The 15004-nt window shown below is 31.1% G+C and overlaps 6 protein-coding genes across 6 annotated transcripts; 2 read left to right on the forward strand and 4 right to left on the reverse strand.

Annotated features, from left to right (window-relative positions):
* Window positions 1-134: 134 nt before the first annotated feature.
* On the reverse strand, window positions 135-1172 carry fbl (rRNA 2'-O-methyltransferase fibrillarin family protein; the record flags this gene model as incomplete). Its single annotated transcript, XM_020575428.1, has 1 exon — window positions 135-1172. One exon carries the CDS (start codon window positions 1170-1172, stop codon window positions 135-137), a length of 1038 nt encoding a protein of 345 aa, XP_020434948.1.
* A 999-nt stretch (window positions 1173-2171) lies between these two features.
* Window positions 2172-5008, forward strand: PPL_04527 (sodium/calcium exchanger protein; the record flags this gene model as incomplete). The annotated part of the gene is made up of 7 exons (XM_020575429.1): window positions 2172-2202; window positions 2564-2619; window positions 2772-2933; window positions 3029-3559; window positions 3645-4651; window positions 4747-4796; window positions 4872-5008. 7 exons carry the CDS (start codon window positions 2172-2174, stop codon window positions 5006-5008), a joined length of 1974 nt encoding a protein of 657 aa, XP_020434949.1.
* Window positions 5009-5375: 367 nt separating this feature from the next.
* Window positions 5376-6371, reverse strand: PPL_04528 (SH3 domain-containing protein; the record flags this gene model as incomplete). The annotated part of the gene is made up of 1 exon (XM_020575430.1): window positions 5376-6371. The coding sequence occupies one exon, from the start codon at window positions 6369-6371 to the stop codon at window positions 5376-5378; it is 996 nt and encodes a 331-aa protein (XP_020434950.1).
* A 776-nt stretch (window positions 6372-7147) lies between these two features.
* rpl36a (S60 ribosomal protein L36a) lies at window positions 7148-8191 on the reverse strand (the record flags this gene model as incomplete). Its single annotated transcript, XM_020575431.1, has 3 exons — window positions 7148-7282; window positions 7372-7545; window positions 8144-8191. The coding sequence occupies 3 exons, from the start codon at window positions 8189-8191 to the stop codon at window positions 7148-7150; spliced, it is 357 nt and encodes a 118-aa protein (XP_020434951.1).
* A 178-nt stretch (window positions 8192-8369) lies between these two features.
* PPL_04530 (uncharacterized protein) lies at window positions 8370-9919 on the reverse strand (the record flags this gene model as incomplete). The annotated part of the gene is made up of 3 exons (XM_020575432.1): window positions 8370-8659; window positions 8717-8758; window positions 9862-9919. The coding sequence occupies 3 exons, from the start codon at window positions 9917-9919 to the stop codon at window positions 8370-8372; spliced, it is 390 nt and encodes a 129-aa protein (XP_020434952.1).
* A 425-nt stretch (window positions 9920-10344) lies between these two features.
* On the forward strand, window positions 10345-14905 carry PPL_04531 (uncharacterized protein; the record flags this gene model as incomplete). Its single annotated transcript, XM_020575433.1, has 8 exons — window positions 10345-10425; window positions 10540-11095; window positions 12233-12789; window positions 12857-13647; window positions 13929-14010; window positions 14037-14241; window positions 14339-14876; window positions 14899-14905. The coding sequence occupies 8 exons, from the start codon at window positions 10345-10347 to the stop codon at window positions 14903-14905; spliced, it is 2817 nt and encodes a 938-aa protein (XP_020434953.1).
* Window positions 14906-15004: the final 99 nt, after the last annotated feature.

Here is a 15004-nt window from a genome sequence, read left to right on the forward strand (position 1 = left end):
AAAAAAAAAACAAATAAATAAATATAGCAAAAAATAACTATTTATAAAGATTTTTTTTTAATATATATTTATTTTTTAATTTTTAATTTTATTTTATTTGTTGGGAAAAAAAAAACTTTACTGTGGATTGATGTTTACTTTGAGTCTTTTGGTGCTTGTCTGTAAACTCCAACTACAAGTGCGTGATGACGTTCATATGGATCGAGATTTTTCAAGAGTTGTTGTGGTTTGAGTTTTTCGGCTTTTAATTTTTCGACTTCTTTGGCTACTACAACATCGGTTGGTGCAGTGGAATCAATACAGTTGGCTTTAATTGAAATGATAAAGTGACCATCGTTCTTGAGGAAATATGCAGCGTTTTGTGATACAATTTGGGCTTGATTTGGTTGGGCAACATCGGCAAACAATACATCGACCATACCGATCAACATTCTATATTTATGTGGGTGACGAGCGTCTTCAATGATTGGGATGACGTTTGTACGCTTCTTGGCCATACCGATTAAGTCACGACCGGAACGGGCAGACAATTCAACTCCATATACAACACCCTCTGGTCCGACGACGTCAGAGACGTGAGAAACAGTGGTACCTGAAGCAGCACCCAAATATAATACCTTGCAACCTGGACGAATGTAAATATTCTCGATACCACGATGCAAAGCGGCGGCAATCTTGGAACGGAATGGATTCCAGATTCTGTATTCCTTCTTTTCAGTTCCGACTTCGACAGAGACACGCTTCTCACCGTAGACAGACTCTCCAATGGTTGAGTTGAGAGTGGCGAATGATTCTTCCTTTCCTTGAACCAAGAAGACACCTTCGTATCTTGGATGCTTCTCGACGACGACCTTGGCTCCTCCACGACCACCGGCGGCTCCTCCACGACCACCACGGGCACCGAGACCTGGACCTCCACGACCACCACGACCACCGGCACCACCACGACCACGGTCTCCACCGAAACCACCACGACCTCCACGTCCACCACGGTCTCCACCGAAACCTCCACGACCTCCACGTCCACCACGGTCTCCACCACCGCCACGACCTCCACCGAAACCACCACGGCCACCACGGTCGCTACCACCACCACGGCCACCACCGAAACCACCACGACCACCACCGAAACCTCCACGGCCTCCACCTCTAGATCCACCTCTTCCTTCCATTATATTTCTATATTCTTATATTTATATAACTTTTTTAGATTTTCGATTCTTTTTTTTATATTTGTTTCTGGTTGATTTAAATCTCTTTTTTTTTTTTTTTTTGTGTTTAAAAACGAAAGTAAAAAAAAGAGAGTGATACTATTGATTAATGATTTTAACTGAAAAAACTGATAAAATGATTGAATCAATATATTATTTTGCTAATGCTACTAGTATAATAAATACACACAAAAACAAAAAAAAGTAATAAATATAAAGAAATAAAAAGTTGAGAGTCTTATGAAAAAAATAAAACTTTTTTTAAAATTTTTATCAAAACTCGTTCGTTAGTTAATTTTTTGATTTTTTCATTATTTTTTTTTCATTTTTCGAAATCATCAAAACAAAAAAACTAATCTGTAACGTTATTCAAATTTACATCTATTTTTATTCGGCGGACCATATTTTTATCAACTGATTTCAGTAGTTCTATTTCTAAATTGAAATATAATTATAATCACTTCTTATATCTTTTTATTTTTATTTGTTTTTTTTCTTTATTTAATCAAAAAGAAATATATTTTTGATTATGATTATATCATTTATTAATTAATGATTAAAAAAAAACAATAAACAAATAAATCGATATAAATAAATAAGGAATTCGAGTTAATTGTACAATGCAAATATATATTTAATGCTAATTTTATTAAAAATAAATTAATTTAATAAAATATTTTTGGATCGGTCATAATAAAAATGGTCATTGCAAAAAAAACCACACAAATTGGATAATTGTGTGTGTTTGTGTGTGTGGATGGAAAACAACAAAGGAAAATGAATAAAATTAAAGTCAGACAATATAATTGTTAATCTTGTTGTGAAATTTATACAGACATAATTATCTAATAAAGTAAACTAATATTGTTGGGTATTTGTATATAATTAAAAAAATTATATTAAAGAAAAAAAAATATTTGTGTTTGTAGGTATCAAGATGAAATTTAATATTAAACAACAATGACACCACGTCATGGCATGTTGATAGGTAGTAAGATGTTTTGTGTATTCCTCAAATTAAATAATCGGAGTTATTTTTTTTTTTGATTATCTTCTTTTTTTGATTTTTTTTTCTTTCAAAGTTGTTTAAAATAAATATTTCCAAATTAATTAATTAAAAATAATAGTCTATCAGTCATAATAAAATATCCAAATTTCCAAATTTAATTTGTGATATCAATCTTATTGTTATCTATCTTATTGTTTTTCACTTTAATTATTTTAGTTTAAAACTTTACTCTCTTAAGTCATCATTTTGTTGTTGTTTTTTAAAATATATATCATCTTGGAGTTTAATTTAAACCAAATAGTTATAATAAAAACAAAAAATCATTAAATTTGAGATAATTAAGGAAACAAACTTAATTCATTGGATATCAAATTATCGAATCATTATTCATCAAAAGTAGTAATTATGATAATTATAAAACTTAAATAATACTATTTATTTCATTCCATTCAACTCTATTTCAAATTTCAACTTTTTTAATTAATTATCTATTATTTTTATATTAATTTTATTATTTCATTATTATATTACTATATTAAAATTAATCATAGAAATTTTTAGGTTTGATGGAAACATCTGAAGAAACATATTGTCATGATATATTACCTTGTTCTGGAACTATAACTGGTGACCTATTTTTACAAGTGGTCTATGCATTTTTATTGGGTGTTGGTTCAAGGTTAATTTCGCTAGGAAGTGAGTTTTTGTTGGAAGTAGGTTTTGCAATTTGTTTTCATTTTCATTTTGTTTTTGTATTTATTTATTAATGATGATAACAATGAATGTAATTATTATTTGTATAATCTAGATTATAGCACCAGGTATCATTGGAGGATTGGTATTACCATTGTTGGGAACATTACCGGATGCAGCAATTATATTTGTCAGTTGTTTGGGAGGTACACCTGCGGAGATACAACACAAGGTAACTGTTGGTGTCGGTAGTTTGACGGGTGGCAATACATTTTTGATTACCATTCCCTGGGCAATCGCTGTGTTTAGAGGTCGTTGCGATATCTCACAGGTCACCGGGTTGGCAAAGAATAAGATCTACACCGGGTGGTCTTGGAAGAACAGCGGTGTCTCTGTGATGTCCTACACACCGGTACTATGTCGTATTATGATCGGTACACTCTTTCCTTACCTAATGATCACCATTGCCTTTATTATCTCTGAGGCACAGGGTTCACAACTCGAAGAGAAAGAGAAATACTGGGCATTGGCAACCAGTATCCTATGTCTAGTTGGCTTCGTTGCCTACAGTATCTATCAAATGTATGACGTTAGATATCAAGAGAGAAAGTTAACATTAATTAGAAAGAGATTCCTATGGGATCAAGTAAGTTATAAATAACTATTCTTTTGTTTTTATAGAGTTAACAGAGAGAGAGAGAGATACTAATCATTATTTTGTTTTTATCTAGTTTTTGAAACATGTATCTACACAAGTAAAGAACAGTTTGAAAAAGAGAACTTTTGAAAGAAGTTTGAGTGTTCCATCGGTAAAGAAACATAGATTTGAACATGAAGTGGTTTTAGATAAAACAAAGAGACCTCTTAAAGAGGAGGAGAAATTGGAATTACCACCACCACCACCACCAGCACAGAGAAAGGAATTGGATACGAGTAAGATTCTCTCTTCATCCACAACGTCAACCACTACCACCACTACCTCTACTACAGAGACAGCTGCCACCAACATTCAATGTATACTTGATAGTAATAACAATAACAATAATATTACTGATCAACAACAGAGACAACAACAACATCAACCACTTGTACAGCAGCAGCAGCAACCAAAAGACAGCAGATTGCAACAGTTGATCAATGAGAAACCAGGTGAGAAACGAAACATCAACTTTTCATTCCCAAGAAGAATTAAAGACTATTCTCATCATGTAATTCCACCAACACCAACCTATATACATTTATATCAACATCATCAACAACAGCAACAAACAACTCAGCAACAAACAAATCAACAACAACAGCAACCATCATCAAAACTCTCACAATCATCAAATATCAACAATGAACAATCAAATAATCTTGGAAAGGTGTTCCAAGGACTACAGAGTAAGATCAACGATCTCGATGAAGACGACCTTCTGAGACACGTCGATACCTCTCACCAGCAGCAACACCAAGTGGTCGATCTATCAATAGATCCCTACGAGGATGAACCCAAAGACAAGATCAACAAACGAAAACTCATATTGAAAGCAGTGTCATCGTTGCTCTTTGGAACTGCTCTCATCTTTTTGTTTGCCGATGCATTCGTCGAAACGATCACCCGATTCTCTGGTCGTATAGGAATACAGCCATTCTACATCTCCTTTGTAGTGGCACCGTTCGCACTAAATGCAAGTGAGCTTGTTTCCAGTTGGATTTTAAGTGGTCACAAAAAGAGAAAACATATCTCTTTAATGTAAGCTATCGCTTTATTCATTCTCATTTAAATGTTGTCTACACACCTCTCAAGATATTCTAACGCAAAGTAATTATTTGATCTTCAAATTTTAGTCACTCATCACTTTATGGTGCGGTTGCAATGAATAATCTTGTATCACTCGGTATTTTGTTGTTTATGATTTACTATAGAGGTCTGATATGGAACTTCTCTGCAGAAACACTGATCATATTTATAGTGACCATGTTTGTTGGTATACTCGGTGGATTTAGAATTACATTCAATATGATACATGCTGCCATCGTATTCTCATTGTTCCCACTATCGATCATTTTAATTGCCGTTTTAGAAAGTAGTGAGATTGGATGGAGTTAACCATTTAATATCAAAAATATATAAATAAATAAATATCATATAAATCATTAATTAACTTATTATACTATTTCTATTTGACTTTAACATATTATGTGTACATTTATTATTATTATTATTATTATTATTATTATTATTATTTAAACTCGAGAATGTCTCTTATATTATTCTATTTTTATTTCTTTTTTTTTGTTGAATATTATTAGGGTAACCTTACTTATTGATTTATTTATTTTTTTAATGATTATACAAATTATTGTTAAAATATCAACTATTATGTGTTATTTTATATGATTACTATTATTATTATTATTATTATATCACAATTATCAAATGAATGGATGGAACTATCTATGTATCTCTCTCTCTCTTAATTATCCATCTCTTCGACGTAGTTCGCAGGAAATAGACCGGTTCTACCATTTGATGTACCCATCCACCAACCAGATTCGTCATCTTTGGTGATGACAGAGATGATATCACCGACGTAAAACTCGAGATCACCTTCTTGCTCGGGTATGCAATCCCAGACCGCTCTCACCAGTTTCTTGTTTGGCGGAGGTGGTGGAATTCTCCTTGAGAGTGGTCGCTTGATAAAGTTATTCGATGGATGTTCGTCTGTGAATCCAAGCTGTGGTGACATATTGTCTGGCGATGTCAAAGATGCTGTCACTGGTGAAATGGTGCGAATATTGGTTGGTGCTGAGGTGGTGGGTGTGTTTGGTTTGTTGTTGGGTGGAGGTGGCGGTTGTCTTGATGTATTGTTGCTGCTAATGTTCATAACGGTGGGTGGTGAATGTGCTACGGGCACACTCATTCTATTTGGTACAGGTGGAAGAGGATGTGATGGTGGTGTCGGTGTAGACTGAAGTCGTGGTCGAGAACCGCTGCCCGCATTGATAGGCGGACTGACCGTACTTGACAATCCACTCAGTAGATTGCTACTACTGTTACCACCGCTATTGATGCTATTGTTACGATCTAAACTATTTACTAAACTATGTGTGTTGCTGTTGTTGCCGCTGCCATGATTGTTGTTGGGTGGCGACGACGATGATATCAATATATTATTACTATTTAAACTACTGTTACTCTGATTGGATGCGCTGTTTTTGAATACCGGTAACGATACATTTCTTTGGAGTGGTGGTTTGTCTACGCCGGAGCCAGCTAGCGGTGTTGTGTTTGTTCTATTTCCAATACCGCCAGGATTACTGGCGGTAGTTCCGCTACTGCCACCTCTTGGTTTCAGATACTTTTTGATATTGTCTGGTATATCATCTGTGAATGGTATTCTACATTTAAAGCAATACTTTGCTTCCTTTTCATATTCCGTACTACACTCTGGACAAGTAATCATTCCCATGATGATCTACCTTCTATCTATATATAAATCTATATTGATGTAAAAAATACAAATAAAACTAATCTAATAACTAATAATTATATATTTAAATGATTAAAGTATTGCTTTTTCTTTTTTTTTGTTTGTCAAGTACTTTATTATTATTATTATTATTAATTATGATTTATATGATTTGTCGATTGAAAAAATAAACAAAATAATCAATTATCTTGAATAAATTAAACAAATTATGTGGGTAATAAAATATTTTAATATTTAATTTTTAATTTTTTTTTTTTTCTTAATTCAGTGTGAACAATGTTTGATTTATTTCTTATATTAAGACACTATTTATACTATATGCCTTTGTTTTCAAGTTATTGTGCATTTTCAGACATTATTTAATTACAAACAAATCTTCAATAGTTAACCATTGACAATGAAAATAATATTATCATCAACTTTCAAACAAGTTGTGTTATTGTTTTTTTTTTAAATCTTACTCTTCTCAAATATAGATAGATTCAATAAACGATAGATAATAAACAAAACATATAATAAAAAGAGGACAATCATAAAAGACAATATATATTAAACTCAGGTGATTATCATGAAATCGAAGTGTTGTTTTTTTTTGATTGAAAAATGTGTAACTGTTTCCTGTAAACTATACTGATTTTAAACCAACTAAACTAAAGTAAATAATGATGATATTGAACGGAATAAGAGGATGATAGAGATTTTTTAAAAGGTCCCCTTTATTATGCAACATAAGAGTATTAAAAAAGTTAGAGAGTTTATATCTTCATAGCTTCTCCCTTCTTCTTCTTCTCTCCACCGAGCTCGAAACGCTTGCAACGCTTGATGACTTGTTGCTTCTTGGCACCGCATGAACACTCCATTCTGAGTACGATCTTCTTGGTGGTCTTAGCCTATATTATCATATCGATAGTGAAACATAACAAATGTAAATATGATAGGTTCTGGGCGTGATGTGTAGTAGTAATGTAATGAATCATACCTTCTTGTGGAAAACTGGCTTGGTTTGACCTCCGAAACCTCTTTGTTTTCTGTCGTAACGTCTCTTACCTTGGGCGAAAAGACTTGGCTTACCAGCCTTGTATTGAGTTACCTTGTGTGGGGTGTGCTTGTTGCACTTGACACAGAGGGTCTTACGAGCTTTGGGGATATTGACCTATAAGTTGATTGTTCCTGTTAGATTCTGTATTTCATTCATTCAATCTCATCTATTCTATTCTAAATCCTATTTCTTTCTATCATTCATCCTCTCTCTCTGTTCAGCATTAATAGGTATAGATAGTATTGTAGTATAGTGCTAGATAGATAGTGATAGACAGATACCAACCATTTTGAAAGGGGTTCTCGTGATAAAGGTAAAAAGCGATTGAAAGTCACTTATGATAATATGACAAGCATGCTAGCACCTCCACAGAATCCACTCTGGCAGAGCACACACTATCCTCGCTCGCAGTGGAGAATTTTTTTGCAAAAAAAAAAATAAAAATTAAAAAAATGAAAATTTCAAATCGAAAAAGAAGTTCGAACCATCTCCTAAAATTAATAAAGAGAAGATGAGACAGGTCTGATTGAATATGTATTATCAATAAGAATGATTATAATAAATAATAAATCAATTCAATCAATTCAAATAATTAAAAATAAATAGAAAGTTAAAGGGAGTTGTTTGAAATTGTATTTTATTTGTTTGCAAAAACAAAAAATAATATTCTTTATGTTGTTTTGTATGTCGATATTTGATATCATTTATAAACTAATAAATGTATCATCGGCTCGACTTGACTAGAGTATTTAATGATCATATTTTGATAGATTAAGCTAATTACTTCTTTACTTTTTACTTGATGAGTAATTTGTTGTTGGTACTAAAAATCTGTGATCGATATCCAATAATAATTATTATTATTAATCTCTACCACTACTAATTATTCCTTTTACTATTCATTTCAATTTCAATTGAAATAGGGTTATTGAATTCGTTCAATATCTTCTAATGTTATTTTGATTCAATCTTTGATCTATATATAACTGACGATTACCATTGTTATTATTATTACTGTTACTATGAGTGTTGTTGTTGTTATTGTTTTGATAGTGTGTGAATGTTTGATGTTGTTTCTTTTCGAATATCCATGCGTCGTTATCCAACTCTCTGACCTTCTTCTTTAGATTTTTAACTATTTCATCATCAAGTTCATCGGTCAGCTGTTGAATGGCACTATCTAGAACCAACAATTCTTTCTGTCTACATAATCGTTCAAATTGAAGATCTAACAAATATATAAATTAGTAACAAAAAAAAAACGACATCTTTCTTTTTTACATACCATCTTGTTCTGACATATTTAGTTTGCTTGAATATGTATATACTAATGTTATATTATTATTAATTAACGACTTTTTTATTTTAAAATAAATTTTTTTGGATTGTGATTTATTTATTTCCCTCCAAATTTTGAACTTTTTTTAAATCAGTTAATTAATTTTACAACCAAAAAAGTATAAATAATCTTAGTTTATAAATAAATAAAGTCGGTTTATCTATTATTATTATTCTTATTGTATGGATGTGGGAATAAAGTCAATAAATTAGATTCTGATGATTCAAATTTGTCGAATGATCATTTGTGGATTTGAGAAGGACCAACAAAAACACTAGGCTCTTCTATCATTGATATAGATATAAAGTAAAAGATAATCTACACAATCAAACTTTCACCACCTCAGACTTTACATAGGTCACAATCAAAGGTTCCATGAAAATAATACACATAAATATATGATGATTGGTTTTTTTTTTTTAGTTTTAACAAGTTAGTTTTTTTTTTTTTTGTTGGGGGTTCCACCATAACCAGTGTGTTTGAAAAAAAGCTATGTGGTTGGGTGATTGTTTTTTTAGGGATTTTTGAATTATTGGCCTACGATAATATGATTCTGGCACACATTTTAGAGTGATCGAGCTTCGTTAATTATTATTTTATTTATTTTTTTTTAATTCCATTATAATAAATTTTCACTTTTTTTTTTAATAACGGCATTTTTTCAAAATTGTTCCCCATATTTCACTCATTTACACTCCGCTTCTTTATTATTTAATATATATTTTTAATTATATATATATTTATATTTATTTATTTTCATATTTATTTATTTAAATTTAAAGGTAACATATCATATTAATAATTTAATTTTACACTTTTTCAAAAAACAAAGAACAACAACAACAACTTTGATCAGAAATAGCTTTTAAAGAATTCAAATATAATTATGAGCACTCATATAAAAAAAAAACAAAAAATAATAACACACACACACACACCACTATTTATCAATATATAATAACTCAATCACGACTGTTGTTTGGTGTGAATATATATTTCTTTTTTTATTCTTCACAGCATCTTCATTCATTCAATATATTACTATTGGTGTGATGAATTTAAAATGATTACAGTTTAGTTCATTTTCATACTACTACTATTACTATTGTTATTATTATTATTATTCACTTTCACACCATCTAAAATCATTATTGGATTTACAACATAACCAGCTCAGTATTAATAATATTATTTATTGGTGTTAATCTCTGGTGCTCTTGAAAATTAGTGTTGTGCTATTGTTTTTTTTAATTTTTGTCGAAACAAAATTAATTTTAATTTTTTTTTGTTTTTTGTTTTTAATCTCTTCATAATAAATGAATGAACCTTGATGTAACCTTCTCTTCAAATCACTTAATTTGCACATTTATTGCTTGTTATATTAATTTTTATTCATACACATTAAAAATAAAATAACAAACCAGCATCAATATTAAAATTTAATATATATTTATTAATCAATCTTTTAAAATTCATTCAATATAAATTATAGTTATAATCTAATTTAAAATTTAATTTATAGTAGTATTAGTATATCAATTAGCATCTTATAAAATAAAAACTAAACAAAAAAAATGGTAGATACATCAGATCTCCTTCCAAAGACCCCAAGATACTTGAAGGTCCCCTTAATTATTTTAAATGCCATCCTCTGGGTATGTAATAATATAATATTAACAAATAAACATTAGCAAATCTGGCTAAAAATAAAAAAACAACAACAAATTACTAATTATTTTTTGAAATTATTTTTTAATTAATCTTTATAGATTTTAGGTATTGTTTTGATTGCATGTGGTGGTTTTGCACTCTCTAAATTGTCACATTTGGACGATATTATTAATGTTTCATTGCCAGCCGGTATCATTGTTATTGGTGTCTTCTTTTTGGTGTTGACATTCATCGGATGTTATGTCGCCTACAAGGAGAAGTTGGTCGGTCTCGTTTTCTACACTGTCTTTATGTTGGTTCTTTTGGTTTGTTTGATCGGTGTCGGTGGTGGTGCATTCACCTACCGTAACAACGTCGAGAAGCCAGTCGGTATCGCCTGGTACAAGGCCACCGCAGACGAGCACAAGATCGCCGAAGATTACTTTGAATGCTGTTGTTGGGATCTCACCAAGCCAATCAATGAGTCGTGTGGTACATCGTGTTATACTATCGATCCAATCAACAACCAAACTATTCGTGTTGACGGTAAGCCATACTGCAACCAAACCATCACTGAATACATTCAAAAGAATCTCTATGTTGCCGGTGCTGCTGGTGTAACCATCGGTGTCATTGAGTTTGTCTCTATGTTGTTCGCTCTCTTCTTGATCGTCCGTATCTGCAAGAACCCAAGATCAAAATCATACGATTAATATTTTTAATACATCCCCAAAAAAATTATAAATAATAATAACAAAACACATACACAATCACTTTCAAAAAAAAAAAATAATAATAAAACTTTTTTAACAAAAAAAAAAACAAAAGTAAATAAATTTAAAAATTCCTAATATCAATTAAATAATTATTTATTTTTAGAAAATATGATATTAATAAATAAATATAAAAATAAATAATGGGTCATTTAAGATTTTATTTATAATCTTTTAAGTTTTTAATTAATTTAGAAATTTGATGGATAAGATCATGATTATGACTAGTCAACACCAAAATTCATTGAAAAAATAATAACATCATGATGTTTGACAGTGATAACATAATCTTACTTTTTTTTTTCATACGTAGTAATTCAGTTTATTGTATGAGTCAAAAGAATATTCTTTATATTACCAAAAAAATAATTCACTCGTCATAACGGGATTTTTGCAAAAACCTATTTTTAATTAATTATCATTAATTTTTTTAAATCTGCATGCAAATTTGGAAATTTTTGTTTATAAAAGTATTTTTTTCGCATATTTTTCAAACTTTGTATTGTTATTATTTCATTTATTTCTTATACATATCTATTTTTTATGTTTTTTTTTTTTTTTTTTTTTGAGATCTTAATATCATATCATATTTTTAAAAAATTAAGGACCCACACAATATTTCTCAACATATCTTTAAATCTTACTATAGTTTCCAATTAAAGTAATACGACGACTTTTCACAAAACGGAACAGTGACACCAATCAACAAAAGAAGGCCCTAAACTCACCAAAACTCCGAGTGATCCGATCCAATTAAAGTCAAAAGTAAGTCTAAATTCTCTCTCTTTTTCAAAGCAATTTTGAAAAAAAAAATACCCTTTCCTATTTAAACAGTCTTTCTCTTTTCAAATTAATATTTTATTTATATCTATCTATATCCCTATTCAATCCTTATATTTATCTTTTTTTTTTAAATAATTATTTATTTCATATTTTTTATTAATTATTAATTATTAATTTATTATTAACGAAATTAAATAATAATCTTTAAATTTACTACCAGTTAATTAATTCAAAAACATAAATTTCTTCAAAAAAGTGATTAGCAAACTTAATATAATAAAGCCAACAGCCAACATCAATATCAACACTGTTTATTGTTGTCAAAGATATTTCGGCAATACATCAAAAAAGAATAATAATAATAAATCACAGAGAGAACTACAAACTTATTCACTTTTAGATAGAATTAGAATAAGTAATACTAGTGGTAGTGGACATAGTAATCATAGTAAAAATCAAAAGTTTAAGATATTACATAACAATAACAATAATAGTAAATCAACAGTAGAGGCGTCAGCAAAGAGTTATTCAGATTACCAAAAGCTATTAGAAGAGATGTCATCGTTCAACATTCAAAATATTAGAAATTTCAGATGGGTCAAGTCGTCACCCGACGAATTAGAGTCGGCAGAGAAGAAGATGCTCGAGGGAATCACTACTCCCTACGAACAATCGTTGGTAAAGGTTGGTGATGAATATGTAAATACAATCAAAGCTGGTTCTGGTGACCCATTGGTATTGATTCATGGTTATGGTGCCGGTGTTGGTTTTTGGTGTGCCAACATCGATGAGTTGGCTCAACATTATACTGTTGTATGTATCAGTCAATTGCTGATTGTTATGTTATTACTCTAAATATTAATATGATTTATTTTTAAAGTATGCAATTGATTTAGTTGGTTTTGGTAGATCATCAAGACCGGATGTTTCATATTTGAAGACACCAGACGAAGCAGAGGAATTCTGGACCAAATCGATTTTAGATTGGTCAGAACAAATGGGTCTAGAGAATTTCAATCTTCTCGGACATTCACTAGGCGGTTACCTATCCGCTAGCTTTTCATTAAAGTACCCAGAGAAAGTAAAAAAGTTGGTGTTGGCCGACGCCTGGGGAATCCCACACAGACCAACCGATTTCGAAGACAAGATCCCATTGCCATTGAAGCTGCTGGGCAAGGTGATCACACCCGATGTACCATTGGCACTGTTGAGAGCATGCGGTCCACTCGGACCCGATTTAATCTACAGATTCCGTCAGGATCTACTCATGAAGTTCTCTGGACTCTATCCAAACGACGACCTGAAATTCAATCCTCTCAATCCTAATCGTGTTGCACAATATATCTATCACACCAATGCACAGTCACCGGCAACCGGTGAGTATCTCTTCAAGTTGCTATCGCTTCCTTTCGGTTGGGCGGTGAATCCACTCATCGACAGAGTCAAAGCAATGCATCCCGGAATCGATGTTACCCTTCTCTATGGATCAAACAGCTGGATCGACCACAGCTCCGGTCATAAACTCAAAGAGGAAATGAAAAACATCAAAGATATCGTTATCATCGAACAAAGTGGACATCACATCTATATAGATAATCAAAATCACTTCCATCAATCAATAGTCAACGCTATCCCAAAGAAAAGAAGAGATGAATTATTTGATACGACATTGTAAATATTTAATGTAATATAAATAAAAATAAAACATATATATATTTAAACATATTATAATAATAATAATCATGAGGTAATGATTTATGCATTCTTTCTTTTTTTTTTTTTTTTTTCTAAATGATTGCCGATAAGAAATAATTAATAATCAGTTTTTCAAATTAAACTGTCAGTAAAATATAATTATGTAATTACACCTAGGTGATTATTAGACTATAGAGTAGTTGTTCTAATTATCTTGTGTACAACATTTACTTATTTCTATTATATATGTCAAATAGTATAGCAGATCTACCAAATCATTTATTAAAGAAAATAGTTTTAAATGGTCTTTCAAATTTAGATTGTGTATGTCCAAATTTAGTATGTAAGAAGTTGTTTGAGAATAGAGAGAAGTATCTTTATTTGACTTATCTCTTTCAAGTGTCATTAAGAAATGTGAAACACAGATATGTCTAAAGTCTTATGCCAATATTTTACAGAAAGGTGTAGAGTTGAAATCATTCAACAATGAGTGCATAATGAAGTTGTTCAGTACACCACCAGATAAAGTGAGTGGATTTGAACAAACCTATGATTATATAGATTCATTTGGTAATAATATTATTATTATTATACCATATCAAAACATATATATACTAACAAGTTTTAATAATTTTTTTTTATTTCTAATAAATAAATAATTATAAAGATAATCCAAATATGAAGATACCTAGTGGTGTAAAGAATTTGACTATTGCTGGAGATGGATTCGGTCAGTTACCTGATCTCTCGATGTGTAATGCTAGATCGATCGTTCTCTTTACTGGTGGCGTTTTGGAGATCAAGAAAGATACTCTACCAAAGATGCTGAAATCTTTATATCTCTCATCTACGCTGCAAGACAACTTAGAGCCCGGGATATTCCCTGATGGCATTGAAGAGATTAGCTTTGCAGAGAGCAATAGCCAGTTCTACCAAGCAAACCTCTTCCCTATCGGTTTGAAAAGACTGTGTCTGCATTCAAACAATATCGAACCATTCACTGATGGATCACTGCCATCTACTCTGGAGAGTCTCGCCATTGATTTAAATTGTTTTCTCTCAAATACCAAGTATCTTAAACACCTTGGTTCTTTAAGTAGCTTAACCTTTTCCTATAATACCGGTGCACCTTCGGATCCAACTAAACTAAGAGGCGCACTCAGCTGCTTTGCAAATCTATCATCAGTATCATCTATTCCCTACAAGTATCTTTGTTATTTACCAAAGACACTAAAACGGCTCACTCTCTGTGAGGATGAACTCGATGGAATAACCATTAAAAGTGATACATTCCCACCTTCACTTACTGAGCTCGATATGTTAGAGGTAATGG

The sequence above is a fragment of the Heterostelium album genome (genome assembly GCF_000004825.1).
Source record: "Heterostelium album PN500 unplaced genomic scaffold PPL_contig9, whole genome shotgun sequence".
Taxonomy (NCBI): Eukaryota; Evosea; class Eumycetozoa; order Acytosteliales; family Acytosteliaceae; genus Heterostelium; species Heterostelium album.